We start from the raw sequence: 20893 nt of genomic DNA, 5'->3' as shown, positions 1-20893 counted from the left end.
GACGTAGATGGTGCTTGGATGGAGTCGTTTGGGCTCAGATCTGTTAAAGGTGTGGTGTGATGGTAGTGGTGATGTGGTGGTTATGGTTTCAAGAGAGAAGATTATAGATCTAATTGGGATTTTGGAGTTAAAGATTTTATTTGGACTTTGTGATATTGTTTATGATTTGTGTTTCAATTTGTTGTGTTCTTGCCCTAATTTTTTTCTTTGATTTGTGCTTATAACCAACACAAAGCAGTAGCATCTTACAAAAAAAAAAATAAAAAATTAAGCATTAGCCGTGGTAGTGATATGGTCTAATGTTGGTTATGGTCTAGTGTTGGTTATGGTGTGGGTTTAGAGAAGAAGAAGTTGTGGGTTTAGAGAAGAAGAAGGGCACTGGTTTTGTCGAGAGAAGAAAAAAAAGCAAAACAAACGAAAAAAGAAAAAGAAGAAAAAAGAAAAAAAGAAAAAAAAAGAAAAAAAAATTATATTTTTTTAAATACTTATAATTATTTTTTAAAACTAATATTACGTGGACCACTAAAAATTTGCCACGTGTACAAGTGTGTACACGTAAACAGTCCAGCATGACACTTAACTGTGACTTTTGGACGGAGGTGTGCAGAGCAAAACGGAACCAGAGTTTAGGTAGTTTAGCCGCCAAAAATTCAGTTTTTGTGGTTAAGTGTTACAAACCGTAAAGTTCAGCTGGTTTAGCCGCCAATATCCCTATTAAATTTGATGCTAAATTAATACAAAATTTTAACACTATTTTTTTTTTTATTTCAATCACAATACTAAAAATTACACTAAAACTATATTTTTTATTAATATATTATTTTATTAAATTATAAATAAACACAAATAATATATAAAAAAATTTACTTATAAATATATTATTTAAATATTAAAATAATAAAAATTTATTACACACTATAATATTATTAATTATATATAAAATAGATTGTAGAGTGTTGTTGGAATAAAAGTGTAAAATCTTAACAAATTTAATATTTTAATGTTCCATTGGAGTAAGCCTTAACGACCATAGTCACCATACTACTTTATGCCTCTTCCTGTTATAGGACTACTGTGGAATTATATTTTTGATTTTTAAAGCCATTTATTAATGGCATGCTCATCTCTTTGAAAAAACGCGCATAAAATTAACAACGCTCAGTTCAGTTCGATTTCTTCATGCGGCGGCGACCACTTCACCCTCTCCGATTCTGCATCACTGACTTCCATTCTTCCCTAACTGCCGTCTCCATGTCTTCTGTAATAGTCTACATGTTCATGTATAATTTATTATATTATATTATATTGATTTATAAACTCTTGCTGTGAAATCAATTTTATCTTTTTTTCTCTTATGTAGTTCCGTGGTGGTCGGAACTACCCGCGGAGGAATTTTTCCGACCGTCCGATTGTTGATGGAAGAAGAGGCCATTACATTTCTGATGACTCCCATTTCCGGCCAGGCCGAGAGGCCAATCTAGGGTCCCACAACGGTGAGGGCGGAAGCTTCAGGACTGCCTCGGAGTTTCCATTGCCCGATCGGCCATCTCATCCCAATCAAAATCACCAGTTTCGGCCGCACCTCTATCAGAACCAGCAGCAGTTTCGGCCGCGTTTCTATCAGAACCACCAGCAGTTTCGACCTCCACCCACGCATTACAATTATCAAAACCAACAATTTCGTCGGTCTCCGGCTCCGCCGTTTCAACATAATCAACCGCGCAGGGTAGCTAATCAATACCAGCCTCGGCCTCGGCCTCCAGATTTTCGAAATTGGGAATTTGCAAAGACTTCACCGCCATCAACTAGTGGTAACTGAGCTCTGTTCTGTTATTTTGTGCTTGTTATGGTAGTGGTGTTTATTTTGTAATATATATTTGATATTATATGCTAAGCAGAGCGGTTTACAATTCTTTCGTATAATATACTGGCTGACTATCTGGCTACGGACCACCGAAGCAGACTTTACTATCACATTCCTCCATACATGTTGGACTGGCAATGGAGAAAGAAAAATATACTTTTCGAGCTGGGTTTGTGGTCTGCTGATATAATATGTTTTCAGGTTCCCAAACTGACTATTTCTTTACATATTCTCATTCATCACTTCTTTATTATGCTCTTGCACCCTCTTTTACGTTTGTTTCCTTTGACAAAATGAATAGGTGTCTTAAATTCATGTAAGTTTGTGGCTTAGTGGCTGATAATTCTCTCACATTGCCAAATTTTATCAAGTTGCACGTTTTTTTTTTCTTTCTATGTGGTTACTGTCATAACTTCTAAGTTCCGACCTGCAATGGTTTAATTTTGTTTTTAGGAGGTCGATAGATTTCAGGAACTAGAAGAGGGGTTAAGGCTTCGAGGATACACTGGCGTTTGGAAGGTATGTCATAAATATCATTGCTCTTTTGAAGCTATGTGATAAGGATCGAGAACATCTAAAGTTTCTTCTTCTTCTTGAAATGATAATAATGACAAAGAAACAGAATTTATTTTGTTTTCTATTCTATTTTCAATGGTGAAGAACAATTAAACTATCACTGTCTTTCCTTTTTCTATTTCCATCAAATGTAGAATAACCTCTGATGTGGATTGAGGGTTATTCATTACAAGTTTGTTTATGGCCTTGTAGTTGGGTATGTGAGTGTGTGTGTGGGAGAGGGGAGGAGGGGGTTCTATTCATCATTATGCAAAAAAAAAAAAAAAAATCTCTTAGTTATAAGATTTATTTTAACACTATCATATTTATATTGCCCTGCTTATAGGTTTGTGTCATAGTAATGGTTTGCTACTTTTTAAGGAAGAATATAATAAATGCTTTGGTTATAATATAGAGGCGGACTGGTGTTCCTATTGATGGGTGCGCAATATTTTGGCGTTCATCAAGGTAAATTTTATATTTTTAATTGCATGTTTTTACATGTTTGATGCTAAATATTCATTCTGTAATCTATGGCTTTCTTACGAATAGGGAGATGTTGATTTACCTGATTAGTGGGTGGAATGTTCATATTTATGCGTTTTCTTGATCTAGCCATCAAAGAATTTCCAGTCCTTTATCGCAGTGATAAATTTTCACATTCTCTGTGTGGTTTCACCAATTTAATTTTGTAGATTATGGTGGTACTAGTAGTGATAAACCCTATTTTCCACAATATATCTAAATGAACCTCTCGTATGTAGAACAACGCAGTTAAGGTAGACATTGGTGTTGCTGAACCACTAAACAAACTTTACTGCAATGACATGTTTTTGATCATCTATGCACTAAAATAGTGCAAGAGTTACAGTGTCCATTCATTGTCTGTGTACTGCTCTCTTAAAACTGAATAAGGATGAAGTTAAGGAATCCTTCGTGTATTGCTGTCTAGTTTATGATTGTTTGTACCTCCATTTTAGATTCAAGTTGCTGCATGAAGAATCTATAGAGTTCAATAAGCTTGGACTTCGAGATAATGTTGCTCAGATTTGTGTATTGGAGGTAATTTAGAAGTTTTCTTTGAACCACAACATGTTTGTTGCTTTAATTTGAAAATTTTAAGCTAATCGTATAGATGTTACTTTTCTTTTGAACAGTTGCTAAGTCGAAATTGTGATGAAAATGCTGCAACTCTACCAACAAGGTAATTCTTGATTTCGGTGATTTGCTTCTGGTTCGTATATTTTATTTGTAACTTTTATTGATCGTAGTTTACATTCATAGTGAACTTTGTACTCTACATACAAGGTGATATATTTTTGGGTTGGCGGTTACTTATAATTGTGTTTAGCAATTGGCTTGGCTAATTTCTTAGGGTGCTTAGAGATTGATTAAGCTCTGACTGTTCGATTCTGTTGTTTAACTGTGTTACTAAGTGTTGATGTCTATGGATTAAGTGTTGTCAGAATCTTTATATTTCAACTTTAAAGTTGTTTGAACCTTTATATTTAAATTTCCATTACGATTTATTCGCTTGAGTTACTCGATGGATTAGCATAAGCCATATTTTGAGCATTTTTTATTGTGCTATTGATGACTTTTTTATTTGGAGAAACCATGAAGAAGAATGATTAATTGTTGTGAAATATATAAGTACTAATATATTAAAAATTTATTTAGGAGATTTTCTCTCTGTTTTGTATTCTTACTTATTTGTGTGTTCATTCCAAATCATTTTAGTACTTATCCTCATCTATTCTTGAACTGCAGCTCAACCAATTCAAATAAAGTTGTTGTTTGTAACATTCATGTGCTTTTCAACCCTAAAAGAGGAGATATTAAGCTTGGCCAGGTAATTACTTAATTAATTGTAACATATGCTTTTAAGTCATAGACTGGCAGCCTTATCTAATTTTAAGCTGATTAATGCTGCTATTTATGTAGTTTCTTAATTGGTAATAAACATGATTGTAATTTTCCCTTGAAACTATACAAGTTCAACCTATTTATGTAGTTTTCTTTAGGTAACATTTTACTGAATAGTATATGTGTGAATGACAATGACAATGACAATGTATTTAGTTTTATTTTTTATAGCATTGGTGATTTCACTAAGTCTACATTTGATTTATTTAATAAGATATGCCTATGTATCTTTCAACAGGTCAGGACACTCCTTGATAGGGCTCATGCAGTTTCAAAGATCTGGAATGATGCTCCAGTTGTTCTTTGTGGTGATTTTAATTGTGTACCAAAGGTTTCCTCTCCCACTCAAATTTTGGCCTAGGATGTGTTTTTTATTTATATTTGCATATTTCAATCTAATCTACTATTCTGCCCCTATTGACTTTTTTTTTAATGGTTGATGTCAGAGTCCATTATACAATTATATCTCAGAACAAAAGGTAAACTTTTGTCAACTTATAGATTTTATGTAAGCAAGTAGTGAATTATGAATGTAATCGACATCATACTTCTAATGATAAATGGATTTATCTGGACATGAAATACAAATAAGATTATTATTATTTTGCAGATAGATTTGTCAGTGGTTGATAGGAATAAGTTGTCTGGACAAGCTTCTGCTGAAATTCGTGAACAAAGAACTTATAATCCTAATTATGGGTAGGTTTTGAACAGGTTAACTTCTTGATGTTTAACTTTTTGCATTTGGATGTTGGAAATAGCCCTTATAATGCTGAACTGAAAGCTTGCCAAAAACAATTTCAGTGTTATATCTGGTGATTATTCGTTTAGAGCTCCATCAATGGTACAAGGTAACAAAGTTGTGAAGATGAACGAATCATCATTAGATATGGAGAAACCCTTTGATCTAGATAGCAGTACAGAGAATGTGCCGTTGGTGGAGAACTCTCCTCATTCTCATAATGCCTTGAGTGTGAATGATAGGTCAAGCACCAGCCTAATTCATGAAAGAAACGATGCCAAAGTAGGTGATGAAGTGAAAGAAGAAACTCAGGAGATTCTTGTGCATGATCCTAGTGATAGCTTACGGAAAGATATATGTACGCCTTACTGTGAAGGTGGCTCCTCAACTGGTAATTTGAATCATGAGAAAACGGATAACATGGTCAATGTTTTATTTGGTGGAAGTTCTGAATCGACCAATTATTCAGAAGAGGAAAGCAAAAGCTGTGATAATGTTTTGCAGTCCTTACCAGATGTAACTTGTTCTTCCATGGTTGAGACTGCTTCAGAGGCTTACTGCCAGACTATCTCTTCTTGTGATGATAACAGAACTTCTCCACAGAACTCTGAAGATTTATTCTCTCTGCAAGTCTCTAGTGACAGGCAGGGTGACTCCTCAGGCACAAGTCAAACACACTTGGCATTTTCACCTACTAACATTGACGTGCAAGAAAAAGTTGACACTTTAACTTTGGATGAAACCATGACTGGAGAAGGAAATATAGCTGAAGATAGTACTACTTTTTTATCTGCATTACACAACTATGAAGGAGACTTTTCTTGTGATCCTGATCAATTGCTAAGATCAGACACCACAAACTCTAACCCTTTATCAAACATTGGAGTGGAAGGTGACTTGTCCACAGATTTGGATCCAGAGCAGCCTATTGAAGTTGAGAAATTTTTTTATGACCCATCATTATGGACTCCTGCAGACATAGAAACTGCCACAGGCGATGCAAAATGTACCTTTGTGGAGCATCCTTTGAAGCTTAAAAGCACATATACAGAAGTCGAGGTAAATCTTGTAAGCCAATTTTCATGTTTTAGATAATAATAATTTTAATCAAAATACTTTATAATTTGTTTTTTTTTTTTTCTCTCTATACATTTTGGAAGGATTGTTTGGGTACTAGAGATTCAAATGGAGAGCCTCTTGTAACCAGTTATCATAGATGTTTCTTGGGAACAGTTGACTACATTTGGTAAATACTTTTATGTTTCTTCTCTTCTGGTGTGCTTTCTGTTAAAAGCCCTGTTCGTGTTGGAATAATAAAACAGAATCGATATAAAACATACTTGGTTTTGCTATTCAGGCGTTCTGAAGGCTTACAGACAGTCAAAGTGCTATCTCCTATACCAAAACACGTTATGCAAACAACTTCAGGATTCCCAACAAAGGTACAATGCTCAAAATGTTATGTAGTAAGTAATAACCATAAAAAGTCCAATGAGCTACGTTGATGCAAGCTCAAGTTGGAGAATGGTTTTAAGTTCAAGTCTTGGTAAATGTATGGCTGAATGTTTATGATAGGAATTCACCTATCAACAAGTAACACAGTAGAAGAAAAATAGAGAAGATGAAGAAAGAAAACTGGTATTGATTAATTCCCCAGGTATTCGAGAGCCTGGCCTCTCCCTTACAGCTCAAAACAATTCACCCCAGAAACAATAACTCAAATCTTATTTATACTATCCACCCAAATGACTACTATGGACTCACCCTCACCCGAATATTACCCACAAAACAGAATTACCATTACATTAATTCCCTGTAGTCATTCCCTCATTAACTTTCCTACACTTCTTTCTAGCATACACGTATGTGACAGGTGGCTTATCAATACCGCCGGCCTGAAGTTTCACCTTGTCCTCAAGGTGGAAATGAGGAAATTGAGCTTGAATTACTGAGAAGTCTTCCCAAGTGGCTTCGAATTCCGGAAGGTTCTTCCATTTGATCAAAGCTTGAGGGCTAGTCTTGTGAGTGCCGGGGCGAATGGCCAGTAAGGCCTCAGGTTCCAAGAGCCACTCCAGCTCAGCCGTGAGACTAGGAGGAAGGGAAGAAGCTTGCTGTTGGGGTCCCAAAGCTGCACGAAGCAGTGACACATGAAACACCGGATGTATCATGGTGTCCGGAGGCAGCTGAAGGCGGTAAGCAGCGGGGCCAATGCGAGCCAGAATGGGGAACGGGCCAAAGAAACGAGGGGACAACTTCTCATTAGAACGTTTGGCCATGGTGCGCTGTCGGTATGGACGGATCTTGACATAAACTCGGTCACCAACGTTGAATTGGACATCTCGACGCTTACGGTCCGCTTGAGTTTTCATTCGTTGTTGGGCTCGCAAGAGATTTTGCTTCAACAACACCAAAATCTCCTCGCGGTCCAAAAGCACCTGTTCCACAGAGGAAACCCGTGTCGAAGGGGACTCAAACCGCACAAGTGATGGAGGATCACGATGATACAAGGCACGAAAAGGTGTCATTCCCGTGGCTGTGTGATGCGAAGTGTTATACCAATACTCGGCCCAAGGCAGCCACTTGACCCATTGATTGGGTTTGAAACTAACGAAGCAGCGTAAGTAAGTTTCCAAGCAGCGGTTGACCACTTCGGTTTGTCCGTCCGATTGAGGGTGGTAAGCGGTACTATACTTCAAAGAAGTACCTTGCAAGCGAAAAAGTTCCTTCCAAAATAAGCTCAAAAAGATTTTGTCCCGATCTGAAACAATGGAACGAGGAAACCCGTGGAGCTTCACAACTTCTTTAACAAATGTGGCTGCCACAGTAGGCGCCGAGAAAGGATGGCGGAGCGGAATGAAATGGCCATATTTGGTGAGGCGGTCTACCACCACGAAAATGGAGTCAAATCCATTAGAAACGGGCAACCCTTCAATGAAGTCCATGGAAATGTCTTCCCAAACTTGGTCCGGAATTGGAAGAGGTTGAAGTAATCCCGCCGGTGATTGCGCTAGGTACTTGTTTTGTTGGCACACGGAGCATTCAGCCACAAATTTTTGGACATCTTTTCGCATCCCAGACCAATAAAAATCAGCCGCGAGCCGTTGAAAAGTTTTAAACACACCGGAATGGCCGCCCACTTTACTAGTGTGATATTCGTGTAATAGTAATGGGATGGATGGTGAAGAAGCCGGTAACACCAATCGCCCACGGAACTTAAGACAACCATGAGTGAAGGAGTAACCGCCACCATCTTGACCTCGGTTGAGGTCCGCAATAATCTTGGAAAGACCAGGGTCAGTAGCTACTTGTTCTTGTATGGTGGCAATGGGCAACACACTAGGAACTGAAATGGCAGCAATAGAAACTGTCGGAGAGACACGAGAAAGAGCATCAACTGCTCTATTTTCCATTCCCGGTTTGTACTGAATATCGAAGTCATACCCCAAGAGCTTGGTGAGCCATTTTTGATGTTCCATCGAAACCAGCCGTTGTTCTAATAAGTACTTCAAGCTGCGTTGATCCGTGCGGACTAAAAACTTTCGCCCCAACAAGTAAGGTCGCCATTTTTGAATGGCAAGGACAATGGCCATCAACTCTCTCTCATAAACTGACTTGGAGCAAGCTCGAGGTGATAATGTGCGGCTGAAATAAGCGATGGGGCGGTCATGTTGCATCAAGACAGCTCCTAGACCCACACCCGAAGCATCAGCCTCAAGGACAAAAGGGGCGGAAAAATCAGGTAAGGCTAAGACAGGCACGGAACACATAGCTTGTTTCAACTGTTCAAATGCATCTTGGGCTGCCGGGGACCATCCAAAGGCATCTTTTTTGAGTTGATCAGTGAGTGGGCGAGCGATGCTCCCATACCCGTGAACGAACTTCCGATAATACCCCGTGAGACCCAAGAAACCCCGTAGCTCCTTGATATTGGAAGGAGTTGGCCACTGAACCATAGCTTCAATCTTGCTTGGGTCAGCCGATACCCCCTTAGCAGAAATCACATGGCCCAAATACTCCACTTGTGGTTGAGCAAAGATGCATTTCTTTCCATTGGCATATAATTGGTGTTGCTGGAGTTGTCCCAAAACCATGCCGAGATGAGTAACATGTTCTGCCAAAGTGGGACTATACACAAGAATATCATCAAAAAATACTAGTACACAATGGCCGCGGAAATCACGAAATACCTCGTTCATGAGAGCTTGGAAGGTGGCCGGTGCATTCGTAAGACCGAAAGGCATGACTAAGAATTCATAATGTCCCTCGTGTGTGCGGAAGGCCGTCTTCTCGACATCACTTGGTGCCATTCGAATTTGATGGTACCCAGACTTTAAATCCAACTTTGAAAAAACTGTTGCGCCATGTAACTCGTCTAGCAGTTCGTCAATGACCGGAATGGGAAATTTGTCTGCAACTGTTGCCCGATTAAGAGCTCAGTAGTCCACACAAAATCTCCAACTTCCATCCTTCTTCTTTACTAACAAAACTGGACTGGAAAACGGACTAGTACTCGGTTGAGCGATTCCCACATGAAGCATTTCTCGAACCATCTTCTCAATCTCGGCTTTTTGAATTTGAGCATAGCGATATGGGCGAACTGAGATAGGCCCCGTGTCCGGTTTCAATGTGATGGAGTGGTCCCGGAAGCGTCGCGGAGGAAGACCAGCCGGCATCTCAAACACCTCTTCATACTTGTCTAGTAGCTGAATAATTGGGGCTGGTATTAGAGGTTGTTCATGGTGTTTTTCTGTAGTCAAGGCTCCAAATTGCACCCAGTAAGCTTCGGCACCCTTCTCAACTGTCAACATCATGGCCTTTAAAGAAATTGGGGATTTACATAAGCTGGGGTCCCCTTGCAATGTAACCCAAGTTCCTGCCATCTCAAATTTCATGACCATAGTTTTCCAGTTGACGTGCATATTACCCAATGTTTCTAGCCATTTAATACCCAAAATTACATCTGCACCTCCTAATTTCAAAGGAAGGAAATCAGTGATCACACGAATAGCACCCAAATCTAACTCCACATTAGCACAAATCCCCTCTGTTCTGACCTTTCCTCCGGTGCCAAGAAGTATACCATAACAAGTGGTTGCTGAAATTGGAATTCCCACCGCTGTAACAACTTCCATCGACACGAAATTGTGTGTGGCGCCACTATCAATTAGCACGGTCACGGGTTGGTTTCCGATATATCCTGCTAATTTCATTGTTTTTGCCGTTGAAATTCCAATTAACGAATTCAATGAAAGCGTGGCGGGAGTCTCCTCGGTCGCCACTGTTTCCCCGGAGTCAGGGGATAATGGAGAGTCTTCTTCTGGCAAATCCGATTCTTCTTCGTCAGTCGTGAGTAAGATTTGTAACAACTTCTGTTCGCATTCCCTGCCCGGATGAAATTTCTTATCACACTTGAAGCAGACCCCCCGTGCTCTCTTGTCTTGGTACTCAGCCTCCGAGAGTCGTTTATACGACGGAGTGACTATCGAATCCGCCGTCGCCCGCTTAGACGCCGTCGAAGCCGGCGGATCCCGACGAAGGGGTGTAAGGTCGTGATGGGGTAGATGACGTGCTTCGTTGCACACCTGAAGTGAAATTGAATTTCGATGGAGAGTGAGAGCCGGAGTTGAATCTGGGATTGTGGGTCTTATTCAATGGACCCGTGCTCATTAATTGGTGTCCTTCTTCTACCCTTTGAGCCATGTCCATTATCTGATTCGGGCCCAATGGGCTGTAACATGTGCAATGCTGCCTTAATGTCGTCCTTGAGCCCTTTAACGAAGGACCCTTCCAAAATGTGATCGGGTACATCGGGTACCCGGGAAGCCAAAACTTCCCACTGGATTCGATACTCACGAACTGTCCCCGTTTGAACCACGGACAAAAACTCTTCCGATAACGACCCGATCGGAACAGCTCGGAAACGGAGAAGGAGCAGTTGTTTGAGCATCGCCCAAGATGTGATCGGTCGTCGCTGGTTCTCCCACTGAAACCACGACAGTGCGTCGCCGTCGAGCCCCACAATGGCCGTATCCAACTTCATGGGTTCAGACATCTTCGAGAGCAAGAAGTAACGCTCGGCACGGCAGATCCAGCCATCGGGGTTCTCTCCGTTAAACACAGGGATCTCCATTCGTGGGGGACGGTAATCAAACCCATACGCTTGACCGGACTGAAACGTCCCAATCTGAATTGGGGGTGATGTCGAATTAGGAAATGGTGGTGTTGCCATCTTTGCAGGGAATTTAGGCGAAGGATAAGCTCCCCCGAAACTGGGTTCTCCGACTGAGGACCCGCTGCCTTCGACAGCTCTCCTTTGTCGATCGGCACTCGCAGCTACCGCCTCTGGCGAGGGCTTTCCCGGAGGTAGGAGGAGTTGAGAAATCTGACTTACCACCGTTTCCATTTGCCTTGCGACAATCTGCTCTATAGTGATCTGAATATCCCCCTGTAATTTTTCCAACCCTTGATTCACCTTCTGCACATCTTGGCGAAGGTCAGACACCTCTGCTTCCACTTTTCCTTCAATGAGTTCTGCCATTGAATCTTTCTTCGGCCCCATGAACAGTTGCTCTGATACCAATTGATAGGAATTCACCTATCAACAAGTAACACAGTAGAAGAAAAATAGAGAAGATGAAGAAAGAAAACTGGTATTGATTAATTCCCCAGGTATTCGAGAGCCTGGCCTCTCCCTTACAGCTCAAAACAATTCACCCCAGAAACAATAACTCAAATCTTATTTATACTATCCACCCAAATGACTACTATGGACTCACCCTCACCCGAATATTACCCACAAAACAGAATTACCATTACATTAATTCCCTGTAGTCATTCCCTCATTAACTTTCCTACACTTCTTTCTAGCATACACGTATGTGACAGGTGGCTTATCAGTTTAATATTCAGCTCCAATGCTAATAATAAATAAAGCGAGTATGCTGTATGAATTAGTTGTCTAAAAGTATCTTCCTAAGGTCTAATACTCGTATCTTTTTCTTTCCCCGAAAAGCTTCCACCAATTACTTTGTTCTTCTAATTATATTTTGCACCAGCTTTTTATTGTAACTGAATTATTAATTTCAGTCAAATTTTACTATAGGCTCACTCAATCATAATTTCAGTTAAATGTATGGACTTCTTAACTGTTTTGCAGAAATGGGGTAGCGATCATATTGCCTTGGCTTCTGAATTAGCATTTGTCAAAGAAGATGCTAATCACAAAATAGATGTTCAGCAGTGACAACGTTAACCAACATCACTTGCAGAAAATAGATGTTAGACTTCTCTTTTGCACATTTAGAAAGCTCGGTGATGCTCTGATTATTTATATATTTGGCATTTTCAGATTTCAGTAAGAAGAATCTTTTGGAATTGTTGCCATTCTGAGAGCATCTATTTTTTCGATTCTGATTGTTTTAATGTTTGCTGAGAGGAAGTTCCACAAGGTTGTTTTCTAGTAAGTCAAAGTTGTCACCATTTCTAATTATTCCTTATGTACAAATATAGTTACAAGTGGCTATTTAAGTGGGAGCTGTATGTACTACTTGGAACGAATGTTCTTAAAAATTTGAGAGGTTTATACCATTTTGCTGTTAAATTCCTGTTAGTATTCTGTTTCAAAAAAAAAAATTGTTTGCTAAAATAATTTCAAATATAGTTCAATCATCCTTGATTTTATGTATTAATTAATCAAAATATTTATTAAAAATGTAATTCGATAAGCTGAGTTTTCCCTGCACAATGTTAAACTCAATTTTCATTGCCCTGTTGACACTAAAAAAAACCTTCATTGAGAAGAAGAAAAAAAAGTTAAATAGAAGTCAATTTTAATTATTATTATAAAGAAAGCAATATGGTGTATAACTCAACAAATTAAAGAAAGAAAAACATCCATAAAAAAAAAAAAAAGATATCCATAAATTTTAATTTGTATATATTACGTAGCACATGACATTATGACAATATTTTATTAATTTATAAAAATTTATAGAATAATAAATAAATAATTAAAAAATCAGTTTAACAAGAAAGAAATGACTTGGCCAATTGACATAATCCTTTTTGGTTAACTGTAAAACGACATAGTTTAAGTAACAATTATCCGTATTAAGAGTCCGGACCCCGCAAAAGGAAGGATCGATCCTGGAGATTGGGATTCCTCACTACACAAACAAACAATGTCTTGGCTGGCAAGATCGATCGCTAACTCGCTCAAACTCGACGACAACGACGACGACCACCAACCCAATGTCACCGCCTCAAAGTCCTCTCCGGCACCCAATACCGACGCCCATCAGACTCTCCACCTCTCCGATTCACCGACTCATTCTCAATCCTCCTCTTCTTCCTCCACTCCCACACCTAAAGGCGTCAAAGACGATATCTCCGAGCTCACCCAAACCCTAACGCGCCAGTTTTGGGGCGTTGCTTCCTTCCTCGCCCCGCCTCCCGAGTCGTCGCCTTCTCCTCCTGCTGCTCAGATCTCCAATTCGGGTGGTCCCTCTGATGAGGTTGTACCCGACGAGGATGTGATCGCAGGAATCCGTAGCGACTTTGCGGAGATCGGGGGAAGATTCAGGAGCGGGATTTCGAAGTTGTCTAGTAACAAAGCGGTGTCTGAGTTCACTAAGATAGCTTCGAATTTGCTTCAGTTGGGAGAGGAGGATGAGCTCGAGGCTAGAGGTTCAGTTGGGGTTACTGATGAAGTTCTGGCTTTCGCCAGGAACATTGCTATGCATCCGGAGACTTGGCTTGATTTTCCTTTTGCTGATGATGAAGATTCAGACGGTAAGGGGTTTTTTTTTTTTTTTTTTTTTTTTCAATTTCCAAAACATTTTTGTTATCCTATGAAATTTGATGGGATCGGCTTCGGTTTGATAAATCTATTCTGCCCTCTTTGATCAGATTTCTCTTTAACAATCGGAAATGATATACATTTACTTGTTCTATTTTGATATGCAAAATTGAATTGACATTGCTCTATTCAGCTTTTTTGGGCAAGTAATGCTAATTTTGTAATATTCATTTCTAAAAACTGAATGTGGGTTATGGAGAGTTGGTAACCTCCTGAGTTCCATTTTTGCAATTTTTTAGCTTAAGCATATGTATGGATACGCCTTTGTACTTCATGTTCATTAGAGAAATCTCTTAGCATTATTAGTCTATTGTAAGTGATCTTCAACTGGTTAATTATATGTTGCGAGCTTGTATTATTTCAGATTTTGAATTATCTGATGCCCAGCAAGAACATGCATTAGCTGTTGAACGTCTTGCACCAAGGTTAGCTGCTCTCAGGATTGAACTTTGCCCTGGGCATATGACTGAGGGTCACTTTTGGAAAATCTATTTCGTGCTTTTGCATCCTAGATTGAATAGATATGATGCTGAACTTCTGTCCACACCCGAAGTAAGTTGCTTGCTTTGTTGCATTACTTACCTGAATCATACTTTTTGTTATTATTTTCTTGTATGTATGAGATGAAAATTTCGTTTGTTGAAGAAGATGAGTTTATGTAATTAATCACCTCGTCCTATAGCTTGATGTAATGTTTATGTTCGCAGATAGTGGAGGCTAGAGCGATATTGACTCAAGAGCTACAAGTTCGAGCCAAGGGAAAGACTCAACCACAGTCTTCTTCTGGGATTGTTGAATTACCAAAAGTAGAACATCTTTCTGTGCCATCAGTTGCTCAAGCTGAATATGTGCCTATTGTAACACATAAACCTGAGTCTGCACCTTCTGCTAGGGCAGTTGATCTCGAGACAGAGAAATATCCAGTTCAGAGTACTGAGATTAAAGTTATTGACAAGGCTGTAATTGAGGAAGGACCTGCAAACTCCTCCAAATATCAAGGTTCAACCTCTGGCTCTTCCTCCAAGGTACTGGATGATAAATTTGAGGATGACGGTGATGATTGGTTGAAAGATGAGGAAAACTCAGAGATAGTTGGTGTCAGTGGAACCTCCATTCCTATTGGGAATGACGAGGATGTGTCTTTCAGTGATCTTGAAGATGATGATGATGATGCAGATGTTCCTGTCAGTTATAAGAAAACCACATCTGGTTCTGATTCATCAACCAAAGACTCAAGAGATTGGGTTCAGCTGAGCAGAGGCTCTGCTGATTCAGATAAAGAGGTTAGCTCTATTGAAGTCCGACATGGTGGGTCTGAGCAAGCACCAGCAAAGGAAGGTAATGACTGGCTTGATGTTGATGACATTGATGTCATGTAATTCAATCAATAAACACTTCTTCTGAAAGTTTGTGTTTTTTTTATTATTCTTGTCATTCATTTCCTATGTTGTGAATAGCATGTGAAGCTTTAAAAGGTTAAATGTCAAAAAGACTTGGAAAACTCACGATTGTACATATAGTCCGCTACTGGATCATATTCCGTTCAATGGATGTATTTTTAAGCATAGATAAACATAATCTAATAAATATTAAAAAGTGTCTGGTTCTTTTTATGTTTTCGTTTATTGGGTTCTATCAATGTGCAAATCACAATAGAAAAATGTACAAGCATTGATGTTTTTATAATAAACTTCTTTTTCCGTAAATTAAGTTTATATGTACACTTATCCATGCATATTTCTGGCCACTGGAACCTAACATTTTATGGTAAACAAACCTTTTTTAGTATGTACTCTTTATTGTTTTTCTTCAGTTGAAAATCTGTACAATAATAGATTTCAAAGGATTAACTTGTCTGATTCATTATATAAACAGATATCTGCATAGATACAAACTAAGTTTGCTCCCTATTTAAGGACTTCCTCTACAGCCTTATGGCACCTCCGAAACTGGAAGAAACCCTCTCCAGTTGAGACCAAAGCAAGCTTCCCAATGAGAACCTTGGTACATTTTCAACCCTGGTATGCGTTGCAGTTCTTAGACTTGTACTATTACTATGGCTACTACTACTACTACTAGTACTACTTCTACTAAGGACTGGAGATGAAATCCTGGAAGTGGAAGTTTTGTAAATTGAAATAATTGATCCTCCAATCTCTCTGATCGCCAAATCCACCGTGCTAAGATTCACATCATGGCCCGAAGCGTCAGTCACGTAAAACGACCCAAATGCTCTGTCGTTCTGTGTTGCCACCTCCATTCTTGATAAAGAAAACCCACTTTCACGAAACACCCTAGTAATATACGAAAGCAGTCCAAATCGATTTCGAGAACATAGGTCCAGCCTCAATCCCTGCACCCCAAAAAACAAGAAACACTTATTAGAAACTCTTACAATCATATACATACAATATACATATAATAATCATTACAAAATTGAGAACAAAGCAACACATACATGTGAGATTCTCCGCTCTATTGCTGCTATCAAACACAAGGTAAGCTTATTCCTCTCGTCCTCAACATTCAAACGACGTCCGGTGGCGTGTCGTATGAAGTACTCCTGTTCAGCCATTGTGCCTTTGGAAGCAACCACAGCATGGAAAACGACATAACCCAAGTCCGTGAGAGCACAAACCGTGTCAAAAAGAAGCTTGGGCCGATCTCTACTCCTCACGTTGAGAATCCAGTACCCTTTCTCTTCACAATTCTCAATATTCACATGTGCGCGGTCACACCCACTGATCTTATGGGTCCCAGTCAAAGCACCGTCGCAACCGTTGCATCGCTCGTAGTCACCGTCGGCGTACATCAACTGGTGGAGTCTCCTCTCGGTGTGGGTTCTCCCCACTGCCGGAATCATAGTGAACCTCACACTTGTCTTCTCTCCCTTCACGTGATGGGCCTCCACCACGCTCTGTAGAAAGTCTCGTACCTGGGCCTGCTGTACTGGGTCCTCGATGGGCCCACCTTCAGGCCCATTTTCTACGTGGACAATACAGGCCACTCTTGTGTTGTGGGTCCAAGCCACTGAATCAGTTACGCTGCAGCCCCGTTCGAGAAGAGCGGTCATTATCTCGGACATTAGGCCCGGTCTGTCGGTGCCGGTCATTTCTAGAGCTGTGTCCATTTGAAGTGGTCTCACTACTCTTCCAAGGCTTGTGATAGTGGTATATGTAGTAGGTGTAGGAGCACCCCTCCTAGTTGCACATATTGCCTGTCATAATAATATATATATATATATAAAAAAATTATTGGCACTTTCTCACAATTTTGTCTTGAATTTCTCTTAAAATTGAATTATAAGTTATAACTATTCGGATACATTAAAGGAGTTAAACTAAATTGCAACGATGAGAAGCAAGTTTCAACCATCAACTCTAACTACAACAAATTAATGTAACAAAGTATAAAAACTGGAGCAATACAGTAAACATTCCAGATTCCACACATATATAATATATGAATGTATATAGTATGTGAAAAGGAAAAGAAGAAAAGAAGGAAAAGTGTATACCTCCTGAATGTAGTGTATGAGACTTTCGTCAGTAAGTTTGTTCCCACGTTGGTCTGTCACATGGAACACTGAAACCAAAACACCATGCAATCAAAATGGAGCCCATGTCAATAATAACCCAATAAAGTTCAGACTTATATAATTAATTATATAAAAATGTAAGTGTGTACTATTAGAAGAAGAAGAAGACGAAAACAAAAGCCCTTTTCAATTAATTTGATAATTCTTGGACTGTGAGCTCATAAAAAAGCTGAAATGGAGAATCTTGAATGAAGACAAACTTCCTCGATCATAATAGATCGAACATACATTACTTTTTGGGTTTTATTTTAAAGAGTTTTTCCAAAAAAAAAAAAAATATCAATTTTAAACATTTAGAGTTGTAAAATTTAACTGACTACGTCTACATTATATTTTTTTATGTATACATTCTCCTGAAAATTTCTAGTTAATTAAAAGAAATTTAAGTTATTATCTTCCATAAAATTTTTGAACTTTTCAAATATAATAGTCTTAAAAAAATGTACTATCTAAATTTTAAATGTATTAATTAAATAAAATTCATTTTGTTAAAAAAAAAAGAAACAAAATTAATTACAATATGCTGATTAATGCAAACAATAAATAAAATTACATGAGTAATTTATGATTTGTGCAACACACACTATACAAAGTCACAAACTTAACATTTAGATTTATGTAGCAAAACATAACTGATTATCTTTATTTAATATAAGTATATGGATGTAACTTGTTTAAAAATAAAATACCGTAAATATAAGTGTACATGAGACTTGTGTTGTGTGTGAATATATCATTTCGCATAATACATAATACATATAATAATATCACTTATTAGATATATGTTAGTTTAGTTATCAGTGGAAGATGTTGTATGATGTATATGTGATGACAGAGATGATAATATATATATATATATTTATTTGTGGTATAAATATGAAGACTGACCGTCCATGAACCATCCACCGTCGGATGAAATGTATGATTTAGATATAACAAGATCGAGATCTGTCAACACTTGGACCATCTCCAGCAAAATCCCATCTTTGTTTGCACTATCAACCTGAAATATATATATGTATACATTACAGTAAGAATTGAATTCCACAAACCTCTTCTGTTTGTTTTTGAAAGGTTGTACGTAGAAATCGTAAAGGTTGTTGGTGAGACAGCTATTTTCTAGTTTTTTTTTTATAGAAAGGTAATTTGTAAATAATGATAATTATAATAATATCAATGTAAATATCTATTATTTCAAAAAACAATTTTTTTTCCTTTTGAATATCTATTATTATTATTATGATACGTCATTATCTGGGTTACAGAAGAAACAAGAAGTTTTAATTTTATCAAATAAAAGTAAAAGAAAGAAGGAAACTTCTCCGTAACACTATAATAAATTCATGATAAAATATTTACTGAAAAAGACGTATTCTTCTTTGTTTTTTTTCTCTGTTATTTAATTGTGTTTTCTTCATAATTTCCTTAATTGAGTTGATATCTAATGGTTCTCCACTGGGTGAGTAGTGTATATATATTTTAATAATTTTATTAGGTAAAATTATAACTTTTTTTTTTAAAAAAATAAAAATTATTTGTTGAAGTGAAATTATACTATCTAGGAAACATCGATATTCTGATGAATTGAAATAAAAAAGAAAATCCAGCAGACCAAAGTATCTAGCAATAAAAAAACATAGAAGAAATTATTAAGAAGGGAAATACCTTTATAAGTGTGGAATGTGAACATGTATCATTGTCTATACAAACCCTGAAACGAACACAAAACCAAATAATCCAGATAAACAAATATATATCGTCATAATTGAATCTTTTGTTTTTAGGCTAAGAATTAAAATAATTGAGAAAGAATACAATATAAATCAGATATTATTTACCTTGGAGGGTACATTCTTTCATCGAGAAATTCATAATCTGGATCAATATAAGGCTCATAAATCACATTGGTCTCCATGGCTCTCTTCTCTGAATTACTCATTCTTAGTCGAATTCTCCTCTTTTATTAATCACCAGCGATATTGAGGAGAAAACATCGCTAATGTTGGCTTGATACTATTCACAAATACGATATTTATATATATATAATAATTATAATATGAAATAAATAATATTAAATCACATGTGGCAAATTGATATTTATTATAAAACTAAAAATATATAATAAAATATAAACTTGTAAAATATAAGTGATCACAGCCGTCTATCTTATTATTTAAATTATATGCAATGATTACGACACATGATTAAATAATTACTATTTTGAATTATTATTATTATTATTATATTAATTAAAGAAATTTCTCAATTAATATTAGTTAGCAATAGCTGGTTTTGATAAGAGGAAAAACCACCCGTAATTATGTGGTGATGATTATCTAAAAAAAGAACGAACGTAGTTTCTAATAGAAAACGATATGTGTATGTTTGACCACGAATAATGAGATTTTAGATTCTAATAAGAATTCATTCAAATAAAGTTATATAGCTGTGTTATGATGATATATATTTAGGAAAATCTTCCTGTTTTTTTTTCTTGATCGACGTACTTAAATATAATATAGTTTCAAACCAATCAGAAATTTAGGATCTGATTACTGTATTAATTTAATTTGAAATTTGAATTAAAGATAAACCGATGCATATCTTATTAATAAAGAATTAATTAATTAAGTGATGAAAAACGTTACCTTCGAAGAGAGAGAGGTAGCTCAGAAAAGATGGTAGAGATTTCTTCTGGGAGATAATAAGAGAAGATCAAATTGATCTAGAGTAGAAGTAGAGTTAATTTATAGATAAGAGTTTATTTATTAATTAAAAAATAATTACAAAGAAAAGCTTATGAGGAGAGAACGAGAAAAACGTTTTCATGGAAAAAAAGAAAATACGATCATATATATAAAGGGTAAGAGATAGGAGCGAAAAAGAAGGAAAATCAGTCACGGAAGTAGTGGAATCAGTAATACTATTTCTTCCACCCAAACCCAGAAAAATTAAATATATAATGTGGTTTTATATTTGATTTATTTATATGGATGGATATTAGTGGAAATGTAGAATCAATTATATATCATAACTTAACTAGAGAAATAAGAGATGAGTTTAATTTTGGTTTTGGTTTCTGGGAAAGACAAAACTAAAATGAGGATCTGTTTTAAGGTTTTTGAAAGTTTCCTAGGAGAATGGGATTGAAGCGTAGTAATCATGAATTGATGAGACTTTTGGTAGAGATTTGCCACGTACGAATTGGGAAGTCACATGCGTGGAGTGGAACTGCGGCGGGTCGTTTCTTCAGGGTTACAATCAACACGTGGGTTTTGTGGGCCTGTTGTTCTCAGGCCCAAACTACTGGTTGTCTGTCATCTCTAATCTCTATCAGTATTTGATGTTTTT

The 20893-nt window shown here is 37.5% G+C and overlaps 3 protein-coding genes across 3 annotated transcripts; 2 read left to right on the top strand and 1 right to left on the bottom strand.

Moving 5' to 3' along the window:
• Positions 1–1032: 1032 nt before the first annotated feature.
• LOC133037358 (carbon catabolite repressor protein 4 homolog 6) lies at positions 1033–12755 on the top strand. The gene is made up of 15 exons (XM_061114409.1): positions 1033–1260; positions 1361–1811; positions 1899–2065; positions 2318–2383; positions 2835–2887; positions 3400–3481; positions 3577–3623; positions 4190–4271; positions 4584–4676; positions 4792–4824; positions 4956–5044; positions 5150–6146; positions 6248–6333; positions 6445–6529; positions 12244–12755. Exons 1-15 carry the CDS (start codon positions 1180–1182, stop codon positions 12328–12330), a joined length of 2499 nt encoding a protein of 832 aa, XP_060970392.1. The 5' UTR covers positions 1033–1179; the 3' UTR covers positions 12331–12755.
• Positions 12756–12871: 116 nt separating this feature from the next.
• On the top strand, positions 12872–15540 carry LOC133037360 (uncharacterized). The gene is made up of 3 exons (XM_061114411.1): positions 12872–13877; positions 14309–14496; positions 14652–15540. Exons 1-3 carry the CDS (start codon positions 13268–13270, stop codon positions 15321–15323), a joined length of 1470 nt encoding a protein of 489 aa, XP_060970394.1. The 5' UTR covers positions 12872–13267; the 3' UTR covers positions 15324–15540.
• Positions 15541–15776: 236 nt separating this feature from the next.
• LOC133037359 (ACT domain-containing protein ACR1) lies at positions 15777–20690 on the bottom strand. Its single transcript, XM_061114410.1, has 7 exons — positions 20191–20690; positions 19381–19555; positions 19208–19253; positions 18431–18545; positions 17462–17529; positions 16403–17161; positions 15777–16297 (listed from the first exon to the last, which is right to left on the bottom strand). Exons 2-7 carry the CDS (start codon positions 19479–19481, stop codon positions 15869–15871), a joined length of 1518 nt encoding a protein of 505 aa, XP_060970393.1. The 5' UTR covers positions 19482–19555; positions 20191–20690; the 3' UTR covers positions 15777–15868.
• Positions 20691–20893: the final 203 nt, after the last annotated feature.

Source organism: Cannabis sativa, chromosome 4 (assembly GCF_029168945.1).
Source record: "Cannabis sativa cultivar Pink pepper isolate KNU-18-1 chromosome 4, ASM2916894v1, whole genome shotgun sequence".
NCBI lineage: Eukaryota > Viridiplantae > Streptophyta > Magnoliopsida > Rosales > Cannabaceae > Cannabis > Cannabis sativa.
The sequence above is the reverse complement of the archived record's forward strand: the minus strand, read 5'-3'. Positions and strand labels throughout refer to the sequence as shown.